General features: G+C 41.6%; 1 protein-coding gene and 1 gene segment (V, D, J or C); one reads left to right on the top strand and one right to left on the bottom strand.

Annotated features, from left to right (window-relative positions):
• Positions 1-18317, top strand: part of LOC115795213 (zinc finger protein 2 homolog) — a 500950-nt gene that overhangs the window by 218018 nt on the left and 264615 nt on the right. The gene's annotated exons all lie outside the window — the stretch shown is intronic.
• LOC115795276 (T cell receptor alpha variable 38-2/delta variable 8-like) lies at positions 11982-12497 on the bottom strand (the record flags this gene model as incomplete). The annotated part of the segment is given in 2 exon segments: positions 11982-12286; positions 12377-12497. Coding segments are annotated over 2 exon segments (351 nt in total), but the record flags the coding sequence as incomplete, so codon positions are not given.

Here is an 18317-nt window from a genome sequence, read left to right as displayed (position 1 = left end):
AGCTGTTGGTCCTGGACAAAGAAAGAAGAAAAGTAGTGAAATGCAGTCTGTATATCTGCTTAATGCAGCAGCTTCAACTAAACTTTAATCCCTGTTCTTAAACTCACCTATAATGTGAGATAGAAGCAAAAAGAGGTGCAGCAACATGTCTTTGGAGTTATTAAAGCCAGACAGACAGCACATGAACAATGTTCTTCCACTGCAGCACAATGAGGAAGAAATAATGTCATTGGAGGAGCTGAAGTTCAGTGGGCGGGGCCAGTTACCTCTTGACATCATTGCTTCAGTTCATCTCAGCCAATTAAATAGTTTTGTGCTTCCACAGCAGCTCTGTCTCTGTCTCTGATCTTTACTGCTTCATTTCTCTGTTGTCTTTGTCATCAGTCCAATGACACAAGAATCAGAGGTTTAACAGTGTGTGGCTCCCTCTAGTGGATGTTGTGGAGTATTCTGTTGTCTTTGCTCCAAAGGTTTTTGTACAGAGTTTTGCTGTTTCCTGTCACTGTGGGCTGCAGAGCACAGTAGTACACAGCAGAGTCTGTCACTGCAGCAGAGGAGATCTGAAGGTTGACTTGATTCCTCTCTTCATTCAGTGTAGCAGTCAGTCGAGGGTTTGGGGGTGTTGCTCTCATTATACTCGGTTCTTTTGTGTCAGTGATCAGGAGAAGGAACTGAGGAGCTGATCCAGGATCCTGTCGATACCACTGGAGATTATCGGCTTTAACTGAATAGCTACAGGACACAGTAGCTGTTTGTCCCTCTGATGAAAGCACTTCAGCACTGCTGGCAGTAATATCATCCTCCAAGCTGTTACCTGGTGATGAAACAACATGTTATATTTACAGCTCTGTACCACAGTCACATATCCAACATTGAAAAACACAGCGAGCTCAAAAAAATCCAAACAGGATCTGTAACACTGTAAAAATGTCTTTGAATTTCAGGTTTTAGGTCATGTCAGAAACATACGTACCTATGAGAGCTGAAAAGATCCAAATCACAGCCAGTTTTTCCAAGTTTCCAGAGGAGAAATGTTGGAACTGATGTTCACCAGGAGTCAGCTGTGAGTAGTTTGATGTTCACAGCTGGAGTCAAACTGTTTTCTGTCCTGAAGCAGCTTCTGCAGTCAGGAGAAGGAGGAGCTGCTTTTCAGTGCAGCTTTATAGTTTCTGTCTCGTGGTCTGTCTGTGAGCTCGAACCAGTCTGATCATTCTCCTCTGAGCCCTCATCATCAAACTGTTTCTGCCTGCAGAACTGCAGCTCACTGGATGGTTTTGTTTTCAAGTTATTAAATGATTGTTATGGTGAAAGTTCAGGAGATCAGCAGCATCAGAAACACTCAGAGCAGCTCAGCAGAGTCAGATACAAATCTGTGGTCAGACTGATTCAAATTTGGTCACAGAGAACCTCTGGTTCTTCTCTTTGTGGTATCTGAGCCAAAGAAACTCCATCAAACCTTCATGTCTGTCTTCCACTTTGAAAATAAAGTTTTAAAATGTCTATACCTCTTTGAGCAATGCCTTTTCAATATATGAATGTATGTTTATGTATTTAAGCAACCTGTGTAATAATAACTGTAATGCTGAGACGCTCCATCAAAACTGACCACAGTGCCACAGATGAAGGAGGCTTCATTCATTTGATCCAACAGCTGAAAAAGAAGCTGCTGCAGTTTCTGCTCTTTTGTCTCCATGTTTTTTTTTTTTGTTGTTGTTTTTTTTTTTTCATTAAATGATAGTTTTGTTATTAGGGACCTCAATATGATGGATTGTTCATTTATGTATCAAAAAAATAAATTAAACTCAACACACTGAAAACTGTAATATCAAAATCATTTTCTTTGCTTTTGTTCCACAGCCTATGTGGAGGTTTATTTATTTGGATTATTTTTTTCTCTTGTCACTCTGAGCAGCCTTGCTGCTCAGAATCTGTTCATTTACTGCTTTAAACTGTGAGACCAAAAAAAAAATCCAGAGAAACAGAAACGTTACAAGATGTTCAAAGAGGAACTGAAGGCAACTGCTGTCCTCTGTCGGACTTCACCACGTGACACCGGACGGAAGTAAACAAAGGAGAGGCGCCAGTAACGTTAGCTTTCCATGTGCATGGACTGAGCAGGAAGTGGGTTGTGTTGTGGTGTCTGAGCTGAGTCTCTGAGCTGTTGGAGTAACAATGCCTTCAGTTCAGTATCTGAGAGAGTTTATCAACGAGCGGCTAACTGCTGCTGCTGAAGAAATATTCACAGAGTTTGAAAAAACGATCGTCAAATACGAAGAAGAGATCGACCGTCAGCGCAGACTGCTGGATATCACCTGGAAACCCGAAATAAAGCTGCACACAGGTGAGTCAGTCTGAGGGGCTCCATGAACTCAGACAGGAATGGGACATGCTGGGAATTCCTGTAATGAAACCAGGCTGGATCTGAGAATTTTTTCCAGCCTGAATCCAGCATTTTAACAGTTTCCTGTTAAACTCGTAGAAGTTTCAGTCATAAAAAAGGGTCCTGCTGAAATGTGTCAGATGCAGCAGCAGCGCCTCGTTTGGTTTTCACCGCTTCCAAAGATGAGAGAGATGATGACGTAAACCAGCGTTTAAGGAAGCAAAACTCAGATTGTGGACAAATGTTTATCTTCAATAAGAGAATGTAAAATAGGATTTATCTGCAGGCTTTGACTTTTAAAACTTTTTTTTGAACGTTGTTTTGTATGTTTGGTTCTTACTTTACCTAAAAAACTTGTAACTTGGCGCAACCAAATATTCTTAAAAAAATAGATTTTAGTATAATGTGCTTGAAGTGAAGTCTTTAGGAATTATCCGTTACTGTCTGCAAAGCAGATCACATTATTATTTTGTGAGTGGTTTTGTATTTCTTTTGTTTTTGTTTTTCTTTTATTTATTCAGTTATGATTATTGTGGTCTCCAATTTGAACTGTAGAAGGTCCAGGTTTATGGAGTTACTGTCTCACTGTTTAACTCCTTCAGAGAGGGTTAGCAGGATCTGTTTAGGAGTCTACACACCTGAAGAGTTTAGGAACCACCGGTCAAGAGTGCAGGAAATGCACACAGTGCTGCTTTTCTTTAAGGTTGGTCATTCATAAACAAAGCCTTTAGTGCAGTAACATTCATCCATCCCTCCATTGTTTATGGAATATACTCACTATAAGAATATGATGAATTTAAGATTATAAAAAACTAGCTTTATCTTATGTCAATTTATAAAAAGAAAAAAAAAGCTTATGTGGATTTCTGATTGGACAGGTCCCAGATCCAGCTTATTTTCAGCGGTCTCAGTGCTGACCATTGACTGGCCAGTCAGCGTCACATATGTCTAATTATGAGCTGTTCCATTTCACGAATGCGCAACATGCACGCAACAGTGCAATTAAATTGTTTGCATGCAAACATGTCATTAGCATAGAAGCCCTTCACTGTGAGTGAAGGCACAAAGTTCACCACAAAACACCACAAAGGGGCTTCCTTTAAAATTGTCCTAACTATGAGCCTATTTGTCACCTTCACCCAGCTGAACATGGACAATGAAGCTAGCAAAGGCAAAATGGCTAATAAAGCTAGCCAGAGCTCAGAGCCAGCCACAAGCCAGCAGCCTAGTTATAAGCAAAGGATCAAAGCAGAAAATTATGGATTCTTGTGAAAAAGAGAAACAGTTTGATGTCTGGTGACCTTTTGCTTTAGTTTGGGAGGTAAAATATGTCAGCAACTCATGTTCAGTTAATTCTGTTCCCAGCAGCAGAACTATGGAATTATATGGAGTGGCTGTGGCTCAGGTAGAGCAGGTCACCTACTTACTGGAAGGTTGGCGGTTCGATTCCTGGCTGTTCTGGGCTGCTTGCCAAAGTATCCTTGGGCAAGATACTGAACCCCAAGTTGCTCTCTGACGGTTGCGTCGGAGTGAGAATGTGTGTGAGTGGTAGACAGTAAACACATTCTTGTGAGGAAACCTTACAAACGAGGAGCTGAATTCTACGCCCGTGAAGAAACTGATTTTTGTGAATAAATCAACACTCACTGAATGAGTTGGTCTGTGCTGCACTTCATTAACTTGCTGTCTTGAGGATTTGTTCACCCTTTACAAAGTTAAGTTTGCCAGTTTAACTACAGCTGTTATTTCTACTGTGCTGATTTATCACTGGCTTCACTTTGATACTGAAAAAAATCTTAAAAACAGAAGAATTCTGAGGCCCATTTTGAAGCTTTACTTCCACTGTTGATGATTTTAATTCTGGAGTAGGATCTGTATTCTCTGTTGCAGCCTTGATTTGTGGCCTTTCTCTTTGTAGCTCATTTTTGAAGCTTTATAACCTGATTCGTGTGAGGATCCTCCATTTCTCCAATATTTTCAACAGCTGACAATAGTGGTCATCAGCAGTGACAAGAAGTGGTAACTTAATGTGGCATGCTGATACTTTTGAGCCTTATTTTAACAATATATTTACTCATATGTTTTTCTATTATTATATCACTTTTATTTTTGTCTCCTTTTGTCACTCCAGACCTCCAACAGCAACATGTCTGTAAGGAGGAGGAGGGGGAGTTTCTTACTGAACAACAGCTCTGGAACCAGGAGAGGAGCTCCAATCTTTACCAGGAGGAACCAGAACCTTTACAAATTAAAGAGGAACAAGAAGAACTCTGCAGCAGTCAGGAGGGAGAGCAGTTGATACTGAAGGAGGAGACTGATACCTTTATGGTGACTGTTGCTTATGAGAAAAGTGGCCACAGTGAACCAGACAGGGAGCAGCTCCTTTATCACAGCTCTGCTGTAGCTGAGAGCCAAGATCAGGAAGAAAACAAGAAATTAGATTCAGAATCAAGTAGAAATAGAAACAAAAATCACAACAGTGCAGAAGATTCCCCCACATCAGAGAGTCAGTGTAACTCTGACAGAAGTAAAAAGTTTTTAAAATGTGATGTTTGTGGAAAAGCCTTTAAGTATAATTATCAAATGAAAAGACATTATAGAACCCACACAGGTGAGAAGCCGTTTTCTTGCAAAATGTGTGGCAAAATGTTTGGATGTAGTGGTTCTTTAACAAAACACACAAGAACTCACACGGGTGAGAAACCATATCCTTGTACAACATGTGGGAAAATGTTTGGATGTAGTAGTGCTTTATCGAAGCACGCAAAAACTCACACAGGTGAGAAGCCATATCTGTGCACAACATGTGGGAAAATGTTTGCATATAACAGTGATTTACTGAAACACACAAGAACTCACACAGGTGAGAAGCCATATCCCTGTAAAACATGTGGGAAAATGTTTGGCTATAGTAGTTCATTATTGAAGCACATGAGAATTCATGCAGGTGTGAAACCGTATCATTGTAAAACATGTGGGAAAATGTTCAGACGTAGCTGTCATTTATCGGAGCACATAAGAATTCACACAGGGGAGAAGCCATACCGTTGTAAAGCATGTGGGAAAATGTTCACATCTAGTACTCATTTGTTGCGCCACATGAAAACTCACACAAAGAGGTGTTCTCACTAAGCTAGATTAAGGGCAACAAATTTGCTTTGAGGATTTGTTTTTATAGCGGAAGTGAATGGATGGATGGATGGATTTGTTTTTATAATCAAGTTATTCGAAGAATCATTGCAGCCCTATATAACAGTTTATACAACAATTCATAAAAGCATGATAATTATAATTAGCAAAGCGACAGAAAAGGTTTTTATCCACTGTTGTGATACTGTTGTCTTTGACTGGAATTTTAGTTAGCTAGCTAAGGCAAAGGAAGCATGGATCTGTTGAATTCAAGTTAGTATTTTATGATTCTTATCATAATCAAAGAGTGATCGTATTGTCAGTGGTTTATTTTTATTATTATTTTAGCATTTTTTATTTCTGGTTCTTACTTAACCATTTACTTTTGAATTGATATGGTGAATAATGTCACTGAGGCTCATACACACCATATTAAGATCTACTGAGGCTTTTAATTGCTTTCTATAACATTTACTTACAGGGGATTTGTGCCTAAAAGTTGTACTGCCAGGAGGCTGAGGGCCAGCACTGGTGACTGACAGCATTTTATTTATTTATTTTTAATCCCTCCAAAACTGCCCACTTCTGAATAAGGGAGCTGCAGCCAAATGTCACTTATTCATCTGTTTTCTTCCACTGTCCAACCCAACCTGGAGCTGGGCTGGAGCCTATCCCAGCTGGGTACACACAGGACAGGTCACCAGTCTGTCACTGTGTTAACACAGAGAGCCATTCAAATCTGTGGTAGATATAGACTGATCAATTAAACTAACATGTTGAGAGGAAGCTGGAGTACCTCTACACAGAGAGGTGCCAACCAGCCAGGATTTTTGGACTCAGGTCCTTCTTGCTGCAAAGCAACAATGCTAACAAATGTACCACCCTGCTGCTCAACAAATAGACAAAGTTTAATGTTTATTGAGGTTATGTGTATTTTCATGAGGCTGTTTTTTTTTTTTTTTTTTAAAAAAACATTGATCCCCTTATCCATCCATTCGCTTCTGCTTATCCTGTTCAGGGTCGCGGGGGAGGGCTGGAGTCTATTCCAGCTGACCTAGGGCAAGAGGCAGGGTACACCATGTACAGGTTGCCAGCCTGTCACGGGGCCAACACAGAGAGACAGACAACATTCACATTCACACCTATGGACAATTTGGAGTTTCCAATTAACCTAACCCCAGTAACTGCATGTCTTTGGACTGTGGGAGGAAACCAGAGTACCCAGAGAAAACCCACACAGACACACGAAGAACATGCAAACTCCACAGAGAGAGAGAGAGGGAGGGGCCTGGGCCAAGGTGGAATTGAACCCTTCCAGATGGTATTCTAACTGTGAGGCAGCAGTGCTAACCACCGCCCCACCATGCTGCTCCATTGATATTTATTTTATTTTTCATTTTTCTTTTGGTCATTTAGTTAATTTAGATTCATGTAGTGGTACTATTGTCATTGTTAGCTTTAATTTGGGTTTTGTAATAATCTAGACATGCTGTGAGAACCTCAGGTATAAGACCAGTATTTTAATTGATTGTTTTTCATTTTTTTGTTGTACTACAAGTATAAAATAAAGCATTTAAACTCTTGTGTATTTATTGTATTTGATTCAATGCTTCCTTAAAATGTCAGTAGCCTCTCAGTGATGTAAAAATATAGATTGTGTCTAAGTCAGGTCTGTTGACACAGAAATCAACATTTCCTTAGCAGTAAAATTTTACTTACAGTTCAAAAACTGTTCTTTAACTACGATGTGTTACAGTAAAATAAAAGCTGTTGTGAACCAAAGTGTTTTTATTGGTACTTTGGGGGTCTGGCTGGAGGAGTGCTCAGGAAAAGCTGGTGGCCAAGGGCAGAGGCCCTGACGGATCGACCCCCGACTATCAAGGCTGGCTATCGGGACATGGAATGTCACCTCTCTGGTGGGGAAGGATCCTGAGCAAGTGTGTGAGGTTGAGAGATACCAGCTAGATCTAGTCAGGCTAACCCCAACACATGGCCTGGGCTCTGGAATCAGTCTGGAGTTACCTTCGGTGAGAGAGGCAGTGAGCTGGAGTGGGTAATCTTGTATCCCCTCAACAGCCTGTCTCTTGGGGTTCTCACCGGCAGACCAGATAGCCGTTTCCCTGCAGAGGTGGGAAGTAACAAAGTACAAATACTTCTTTACTGTACTTAAGTAGATTTTTCAAGTATCTGTACTTGAGTATTTATTTTTCTGACTACTTTTTACTTTCACTCCATTTTTATACAAATATCTGTACTTTATACAAATAAATGTTCTTTCTACTTCTTACATTTTCCAAACAGGCTCGTTACTTTAGATTTAACACATCTGAGAAAAGTTTGCCTTTCTGGTCACTGCGCCGTCAAGTATCTACTGATATGAGCCTAAATAGAGGAACAATAACACATAAGAGACAATCCTATTTGAGTATCTTCCATCACTGGGGCTTATCACATGCAAACAGGATAAAGAGGCAAAACCATATAATGTGTGTATCATTTATAGTGCTATAATCAGGGGTTACAGTGGGCCACAGATGTCTATAAGTTGTGCTCGCGGTACTTAAGCATCTTTATCACTACTGAAGAGGAGCAAAAACAGAGTAATGTGTGGCATATGCAACATTTCTAAATGCTCAACAAATATCAGCAAACACAAAAAGTATCTGAAGTATGTCACACTGTGTCTGCTAGCTAAAAGAAGAGCTGCTGTATTTCCAGGGAGATCAAAGAGAGAGAAGTTCACTCAGAGATGTAAGAAAGAAGACAGGAGAGGAAGAAGAGAGGTTAGATTTAAAGGTTTGCAAAACAAACTGATGTATACTAACTTTGTGTAATTCAAAGATTGTATGAAAATACTGGAGTGTAGTGCATGTTAAACAGGTCAGCTTGCTGTACTGTATTTACAGCTCTGTATTGGACTGGTGCACAGTGCCTGTGTTCATGGTCAGAGTTACAGGTTATATGAAGTGTAGCAGAGATGAGTTTGAATCAAAGCTGCTGATGCTGAGATTCATTCACTGAATTCAACATTTATGCAATCTGCTACTTTTACTTTCTTACTTTGAGTAAATTTCAGAGCCTGTACTTTTTTACTTTACTTACTGTACTTAAGAAGTTGAACCGGTATTTCAACTTTTAACAAAGTATTTTTTAACTCAAGTACTTGTACTTCTACTTAAGCAGAGAATGTCTGTACTTTTGCCACCTCTGCTTCCCTGCGCCTTAAGGCCAGGGAACGGGTCCTGACTGTTGTTTGCGCTTATGTGCCAAATGACATTTCAAAGTACCCAAACTTCTTGGAGTCACTGAGCGGGGTGCTTGAGGGTGTTCTATCCAGTGACTCCATCGTCCAACTGGGAGGATTCAACACTCATGTGGGTAATGACAGTGAGACCTGGAGTGACGTGACTGGGAGGAACGGACTCCCTGATCTGACCCCGTATCGTGTTTTCTTATTGGACTTATGTGCAAACCACTGTTTGTTCGTAATGAACACCATTACAAAAATCATTTACATAACGATGTCTATAAGTGCACGTGGCACCAGGACATCTAAGGTTGCAGGTCAGTGATTGATTTTGTTATCGTGTCATCAGATCTGTGGCTGTATGTTCTGGTCATTCAGGTGATGAGAGGAGTTGAGCTGTCAACTGATCACCACCTGGTGGTGACTTAGATCAGGGGGCAGGGGAGGATGCTGGACATACCTGGTACCTAAATGTATAGTGAGGGTGCACTGGGAACACCTGTCAGAGGAACCAGTCTGCAAGATCTTCAACTCCCACCTCTGGCAGAACTTCAACAACATTCACTGGGAGGCGGAGGACATTGAGTCTAAATGAACCATGTTCTGCACTTCTATTGTTGAGACTGCTGTTTTTTTTTTTAATTTACTCCGGTTCTCTTATTTTATGTTTCCTTTTTGACTCAATCAAATACCATAAAACATAAGATAAAATAATTTTATTTTATGGTATTTGTTTAGATGTACATGTAGAGCACTTTGTTCAACATCTGTTGTTGAGGAAGGCTGAGGGCATTGAGTCCGACTGGACTATGTTCCGCACCTCCACTGTTGAGGCTGCTGCTCAGAGCTGTGGCTGCAGGGTGGTTGGTGCCTGTCGTGGAGGTAATCCCCAAACCAGATGGTGTCACTGGAGGTGAAGGGAGCCATCAAGCAGAAGGTGTCCTATCAGGCTTAGTTAGCTTGTGGGATTCCAGAGGCAGCTGTACCGGCAGGCCAAGCGGAACGTGGCTCAGGTGGTAGCCGAAGCAAAATCTCAGGTGTTGGAGGAGGTATACCTTCTGCAGTGGAAGCAAATTCTGGGGATAACGGGGACAACTCGCTCATAACTGGGGGTGAAGTCACAGTTTGGAGAACTCCTTGGTGGCAGGGCCCCTGAGGTGGACAAGATTCACTATAGTCCCTGAAGACTCTGGTTGTTGTAGGGCTGTCCTAGTTGACACTCCTCAGCAACATCACATGGAGATTTAAGGCGGTACCACTGGATTGGCAGACTGGGGTGGTGGTCCCTATCTTTAAGAAGGAGGGTGTGCTCCAACTATCAGTGGATCACACTCCTCAGCTTCTCTGTATGCCAGGGTGCTAGAAAGCAGGGGTGTGCGTGGTAGTTTTGGTCATCCAGTCTACATCTGTTTTGTGGACTTGGAGCAGGCATTCTATCACATCCCTCAGGGTATCTGGTGGGAGGTGCTTCGGGAGTATGGGGTCTCTGGCCCGTTGTTGCTGGCCATTCAGTCCCTGTACAACCGCAGCGAGAGCTTGGTCCACATTGTTGGCAAAGAGTCAGACTAAAACCTGTGGGTTTTGGACACTCCCAGGGCTGTCACCAATTCTGTTCAATCCAATTCTGCACTCTTTTGCAGGAGGGGTCACAGCCAGCTGCTTTTATGGCCTGTGATTTCCTGAAGCAAGAGTGCCCATATACATGTTTTAATTTTGAACTAAAGTGATTTAATTGTCTTCCTACACACAAAAAAAGAACACAATCTAACATTAATATGAGAGCACCTTTGAGGTCATGGTCCTCAGCTGGAAAAAAGTGGAGAACCCGCTCCGGCTCAGGGACGAGTTGCTGCCCCAGGTGGAGCAGTTTAAGTATCCCAGGGTCTTGTTCATGAGTGAGGGGAGAGCAGGGAGCAGCTCAGGATGATTTTGAGGCTGTTGTTTCCATCCTGTTTGCAGCAGAAGAGAGAAGTTCTGTTATACAGACAGTCAAATGTTACTGTGTCTCCTTCAGCAGCAGTTTTGTCTCTGTTTGGTTGCAGCACATTGTCTTTTTGTGCTCTCTATTCTGTAAAACACCAACTCCTTTCCTCTTAATCTTGACTTTTATGTAATCATATTTGGAAATTCCAGGCCATGTTTGCTGTTTAGAAAATATTTCATGCTCTTCATATTAAAAAAAAAAAGCTGAAAAACACTTTCTACTGCAAGAGGTGAAGAGATTGGACACCTTGGGCTCTCACACACCTGCAGGCATCATTAACAAACTCCTCCTCTAAACTTAATATGAACTGAATTGTATTAAGTTCATATTTTCTTAGGCTCCAACAACATTTTGAATCTGGCAATAAAACTGTCTCAGTGCTATCTAAGCATTTAAAAAGCAATCAGAAAAATCTCTCATCACTTCAACAGAAGATGCATCCACATTGCAGTAAATGAAAGTTTTAGACAATATTCAAAATTATACATTCTTGACCACAAAGCCACAGCCACAAAAACTAGTCATTTCATCCCTTCAAAACTCAACAGAATTCAGTTTGAAAACTTAGACAAAGCGTTCACTTGTAGATGAACTGGAAATAGTTTTAGAGCTTATGCCAAACAATAAATCCCCAGGCTTCGATGGGTATCCTGTCTAATTTTACAAACAGTTTTGGCAACTTCTATCTTACTAACCCTGTAAATGAAGTATTTCTGTATCTAATAGAAACAGGAGAGAAATTGTGCCAATATAACACTGGTGAGAAAAGTTTGTTTTTGTTTACCTATCAGGTTTTTAAAGTCACAAAGCAGTCCACAAAAGGGGTTCAGCTGTATTTTTATGGACTATGAGAAACAGTTCTAACAGAAACATCTGTGATCTTCCTGTTTCATCGTTACCTCTGCTGCTCTATGAACTAACTTTTTAAAGGAGCTGGAAGTACAGTGATTACAGAACAGACATTAAGTTTTTTGTTGGATAGGATTAGATATCTGTTACTGAATTTTGGTGAGGGGGGGGTTGTGACCCATGACCTCTGCTTTGCAGTGTGTCACAAAACCTGAATTTCTTGAAAAATTTGTTATTTGACACAGTAAAAATAATTCTGTTTAATCATCACCAAAAAGAACCTAATGAAGCACAGTGTGTGGCTCCCTCTAGTGGATGTTGTGGAGTATTCCGTTGTCTTTGCTCCAAAGGTTTTTGTACAGAGTTTTGCTGTTTCCTGTCACTGTGGGCCTCAGAGCACAGTAGTACACAGCAGAGTCAGACAGCTGAAGCTTCTGGATCTTCAGAGGAACTGATCTTGAGGTAGAATCCAGTGTGGATGAAAATCTCTCTTTGAACTCGTCTGCTGTGGTTCCTTCATCCCCACTAACACGGCTCAGGATTAATTTGGGGCTGTTGTTTCCATTCTGTTTGTACCAGAAGAGTGAAGTTTGTGTTGAACTGCTGTTATACTGACAGTGAAGTGTTACTGTGTCTCCTTCAGCAGCAGTCTCGTCTCCTTTTGGTTGCAGCACGTTGTCTTTTTGTGCTCTGCATTCTGTAAAACACCAACAAACAGCATCAGTGTGCTGTTAAAGAATCATGTCAGTGTTGGATTGATATCAAAGAAACAGAGTTGTGTTCATACCAAGGCACACAGCAGCCAGCAGCACTGAGATGAACAGAGGCGTCATATCTGCAGTGTAGAGTAACTGTGAGCTACAGCAAGTAGAAAGAAGCTGTGATCTCTCTGTTTAGTCTTCATCAACACTAAGTTGGTGGATTAGAAGGAGGAGCCTGATCACAGTGAAGGACTCATTCACAGCCCTGTGCCCCCCCCTTATCTAGCCAAACTTCAGCACTTCACCTGCTCCTCCCACACCTTCTGTGTTTCCTCTTCTAGCCACCGTACAGTGCCCTCTGCCCGCCTCAGTACAATGGGGAGCAGAGCATTCTCCTGCTGCTCTGCTCCCCAGCTGTGGAACTCTCTTCCAGACATTCACAATATCGTCTCATGATTAGGCTGTCTCGCAAGAAAATGCAGGACATGTGAGACAGAACTTGTATCTTAAGACAGCTTTAATGCTGTTATGCTATTATGGACATTTTTACAATGTCCATAATACAAACTACAGAATCCCAGGTTGGACATAAACTATAATGAGAAAACACACAGAAATCAAGAGGGGGTACACACAGTGGGCAGGGTACACAGACGATGACACAACAATGAACAGAGGAAAACTGAGGGTTTAAAAACACACAAGGTAAATGGGGAGAGTGGAGACAGCAGGGAACAACAGGTGAACCAAATGAGACTAATGACACAGGAAGCAAAACTGAACACAAAGCACAGGGAACACAGGACTGTCAAAATAAAACAGGATGTAACCATCAAGACACAAACGAAGAGGCAACCAAAGGAAACATGAGCCAGCAATGCAGTGACAGCATCTTCAGCACACTGTTCTGTATGCTTTAGATATTGAATAGATCTGACAGTGGGAGTCCTGCTCTGCTCTGTGACAGTGTTGCTCCTCCTTCAGCCTGTTCCTCCTCTCATATCACTGAGTGTTAGAAACACCTAAACCACACCTCAATACATTTGACAGCTTTCAGCACAGACACACAAAGCTCCAGTGGTTTCATTCTTTTTAAAAGATCTTCATCCAGTCACTGATAAATTTCACAATTTGTAGATGGACAGAATTTCTGTACATTTAAATAATGCCTAATTTAAAATCCACTCAGTTTATTACATATTCCTAAACTACTTCAACACTTATTAGTAAGAAGTTTTGTAACTTTATTCTTGATGAACAAACCCAACATATATTTGATGTATAATTGATACCTGTGAACTTTTAGGTAAAATACTGAATAAACTGATTTATTTTGGAGTTCTTTTACTGTTCTGCTTCCAGTCTAGCGTTGTCTCAAATATAATTGCCATCTGGCTTGGTATCAGCATTATTTTAAAAGCTGGTATGTCTAATGGTATCGGGGTGCATCACAGGCTACAGAATTGGTTATGGAACTACTTTTAAGTAGGATACTTAATAGTAGAATGGGAGGCAGAGCTGTCAGCTTTCAGGCCCCTCTTCCGTAAAAAAAGCTCTCAGTGGAACTTGGATTCTGGAGACAGACACCTCTGTATTTTAAGATTAGGCTTAAAACTTTCCTTTTTGATAAAGCTTATAGTTAGGGATGGTTCAGGGTCACCTGATCCAGCCTTTAGTTATGCTGCTATAGGCCTAGGCTGCTGGGGAGGGTCCCATGATGCACTGAGTATTTCTTTTCATTCACCTCTGGTGTATAAAACAGAGTAAAAAGAGGTGAATGAAAAGTGCATATCTGTTTACTCTGTTACTGTCTCTCTTCCACAGTACGTCTTTTGTCCTGTCTCCCTCCCCTCACCCCCAACCGGCCACAACAGATGACTGCCCCTCCCTGAGCCTGCTTCTTCCTTTTTAAAGGGAGATTTTCCTTCCCGCTCTTGCCAAGTGCTTGCTCATAAGGGGTCGTTTTGACTGTTGGCTCTTTTCTGCAGTTATTGTAGGGTCTCTACCTTACAATATGAGGCAATTGTTGTAATTTGGCGATACACTGGCTTGCAAAAGTATTCATACCCCTTGAACTTTTGCATATTTTGTCACATTACAACCACAAACATAAATATATTTCACTGGAATTTAATGTGAAAGACTAACACAAAGCGGTATACAATTGTGAAGTGGAAAGAAAATTATACATTATTCAAAACATTTTTTACAAATAAAAAACTGGAAAGTGCGGTGTGCAAAAGTATTGAGCCCCCTGTCCTCTGAGTGCAACCAATTGCATTCAGAAGTTGCCTGATGACTGCTAATGACTAAAAAGAGTCCACCTGTGTGTAATCTAATCTCAGTACAAATACAGCTGCTCTGTGACGGCCTCAGAGGTTGGTTAAGAGAATATTGGGGAGTAAACAGCATCATGAAGTCCAAAGAACACACCAGACAGGTCAGGAATAAGGTTGTGGAGAAGTTTAAAGCAGGCTTAGGCTATAAAAAGATTTCCCAAGCTTTGAACATCTCACGGAGCACTGTTCAATCCATTATCCGGAAATGGAAAGAGTACGGCACAACTGTAAACCTACCAAGACAAGGCCGTCCACCTAAACTTACAGGCCGAACAAGGAGAGCACTGATCAGAGATGCAGCCAAGAGGCCCATGGTGACTATGGACCAAATGCAGAGATCCACAGCTCAGGTGGGGGAATCTGTCCACAGGACAACTATTAGTCGTGCACTGCACAAATGTGGTCTTTATGGAAGAGTGGCAAGAAGAAAGCCATTGTTAAAAGAAAACCATAAAAAGTCCCGTTTGCAGTTTGCCAGAAGCCATGTTGGAGACACAGCAAACATGTGGAACAAGGTGCCACAAGGTGGTCAGAGGAGACCAAAATTGAACATTTTGGCCAAAATGCAAAACGCTATGTGTGGCGGAGAATTAACACTGCACATCACTCTGAACACACCATCCCCACTGTCAGATATGGTGGTGGCAGCATCATGCTCTGGGGCTGCTTCTCTTCAGCAGGGACAGGGAAGTTGGTCAGAGTTGATGGGAAGATGGATGGAGCCAAATACAGGAAGAAAACCTGTTGGAGTCTGCAAAAGACTTGAGACTGGGGCGGAGGTTCACCTTCCAGCAGGACAACGACCCTAAACATAAAGCCAGGGCTACAATGGAATGGTTTAAAATCAAACATATTCGGCGCCTGGGTGGCTTAGTGGTGAAGCTGGTGACCACATACATATGCCGCATTGCGGCGCGGATTCGAGTCCCGGCCTGTTGCCAATTTGCCCGCGTGTCTTCCCCTATATCTTTCCCACATTTCCTGTCTCTCTCCACTGCCCATAAAAGCTGCTGTGGCCAAAAAAAAAAATTCATGTGTTAGAACGGCCCAGTCAAAGTCCAGACCTAAACCCAATTGAGAATTTGTGGCAAGATCTGAAAACTGCTGCTTACAAACGCTCTCCATCTAATCTGACTGAGTTTGAGCTGTTTTGCAAAGAAGAATGGGCAAAAATTTCAGTCACTAGATTTGCAAAGCTGGTGGAGACATAAAAGACTTGCAGCTGTAACTGCAGCAAAAGGAGATTCCACAAAGTATTGACTCAGGGGGGCTCAATACTTTTGCACACCACACTTTTCAGTTTATTTGTAAAAAATATTTTGAATCATGTATAATTTTCTTTCCACTTCACAATTGTAACCACTTTGTGTTGGTCTTTGACATTAAATTCCAGTGAAACATATTTATGTTTGTGGCTGTAATGTGACAAAATATGGAAAAGTTCAAGGGGTATGAATACTTTTGCAAGCTACTGTATAAAAAGAATTGAATTGAGTGATATCACATTCTTAATCCATATAACAGCTTAAGCTCTTCTGGGAAGGTTTCCGACAAGGTTTGGGAGTGTTTAAGAGAATTTTTAAACCATTCTTCCAGAAGCACATTTGTGAGGTCAGACATTGATGTTCTAATTCATCCTAAAGGTGTTCTTTCAAGTTGAGGTCAGGACTCTGCAGGCCAGTCAAGTTTATCCACACCAAAATCATCATCCTCCATGTGTGGCCCACAGCACATGAAGGGCACTGAGTCGGCGGAGTAGATGTGCACAAATGCCCATCTTACCACCAATTCACCATCAACCTGACCAACACCTTACCTGACACACTCCACTTTAAGGAATAAGCCATAGGCATGCATTCAGTGCACAGTTAATTAAGTGTAATATATAAATACAGTTATCACAACTAAAAGCTTTAAAGGAAAGAAATGCCTAAAATAACAATTAAGGCTGCACCTCAATGAGCAGCCCAACAATTAAAACAGATGATTATCACGTCAAACACACAGCAAACTACACTGCAAAAAATTTACCAAAATTCATGTTAAACGTGTGTTATTCCCACCACCACTAAAGTCCACTGCAACACACGCAAAAGGCAGCTAGAAAATAACTCAAACTTCCCCACAGCACCTACACTGTCAAAAGAAACAAAATTCAAATAGTTAGGCTCAGTAATTTAATTACAATACCCAAAGTCTGTGTAGACCAGCTCTGGTGGTTAAATAAAAGCACAGAAACCACACCACCAGAAGGTCTCCAGGTTAAAACCAAATAGACATAAAAAATACAGGCTTCGGCTTGACCAGCCAAAATCCATACTGGCAAAGCAGCAGCTTGGTGATCTGTGAGGGAGACAGGGAAAAAAGGGGGTAACCAATTTATCTCAGAGGGAATATCCCCCCTACACTACCTGCTATTAGTCACCTGTCTCCAAATTGAGATCCTGTCCTGACAGGTATGAGAAAAGTCAGCAGGCTTCACCACAAACTTCAGTCTGGAGGGAAGCGAAATCTTTTCCAAACTGAGCACACCCTTAAGACTAATGATGAGAAAATGAAGCTTTTGTGAAGCACCGAACCACTTGGACCAATTGTTTCGAAAATGGGTTCATTACTCCAAGTTTCAATTATAGCACCCTCCACTGGAAAAGTGTAATGCTTTTAATTACGCACATGCATGCACATGCACACACACCTCAATGACCTGAAGCATTTTTGCTTCAGGTCATAACATGTGTGTTTGAGGCACACATGTTATCACTGAATATCATGATATCAGGTCCTATTTATAAATAAAGATGGATGAATGTGTGGGTTGTGTTATTGAGCAGAGTGCTGGGAAAACATGGCATTAACTGGGTGTGCTTGTGTAACTATATGGGGGGTGCTGGTTTCAGTGACGTACATTGTTTGTTCAACTGTTTTTCACAGAGAACCGCAAGGAAAAGGGAAGAAAAAAATAGAAGAAAAAAGGCACTTTCGTGCAAAAGTATTCAATTTAAGGCCGTGAGCTTCCACGTTAATCTTGTTACGACAGCATCCTTCATCACATAGAAAGGACAGGACAGCATAAGACAGCTATGCTTGTCTTATGCTGTCATAATATAGTGGTTACTGTTGGCTGTAAAAATGCCAAAACTGTGAGAGTATAAACCTGGCTGACTGTGTCGCTCTCACTCCTTCACTCGTAACAAGATGGAGCGGTGTCAGCAAATCACCTGAACCAGTCAGGTGATTCATTTCGAGAATGAAGCAGTTGCTGCTTCGGATGTCATATGTCACTTGATTTTTTTTTTTTTAGCCCTAAAGCGTCAAAACAGTGGTTCTATGGCAGGGGTGGGCAATCCCAGGCCTCGAGGGCCGGTGTCCTGCAGGTTTTAGATGTGTCCCTGATCCAACACACCTGAATCAAGTGGCTGAATTACCTCTTCAGTATGCAGTCAAGTTCTCCAGAGTCCTGCTAATGACTTCTATATGTGATTCAGGTGTGTTGGCTCAGGAACACATCTAAAACATGCAGGGCACCGGCCCTCGAGGCCTGGAGTTGCCCACCCCTGTTCTATGGAGTTGTAAGCCCAGGGTTCAGAGCACGTGTCAAAGCTTCAGTTTCACACTCTTATCACTACTTAAGGCTAAGGGACGATTCACAAATAATGCCATTTTACAAAGTGTACAAAGTGTACTCTTT

This window comes from Archocentrus centrarchus, chromosome 17 (assembly GCF_007364275.1).
Source record: "Archocentrus centrarchus isolate MPI-CPG fArcCen1 chromosome 17, fArcCen1, whole genome shotgun sequence".
Taxonomy (NCBI): domain Eukaryota; kingdom Metazoa; phylum Chordata; class Actinopteri; order Cichliformes; family Cichlidae; genus Archocentrus; species Archocentrus centrarchus.
This window is presented reverse-complemented; position numbering and strand designations above follow the sequence as displayed.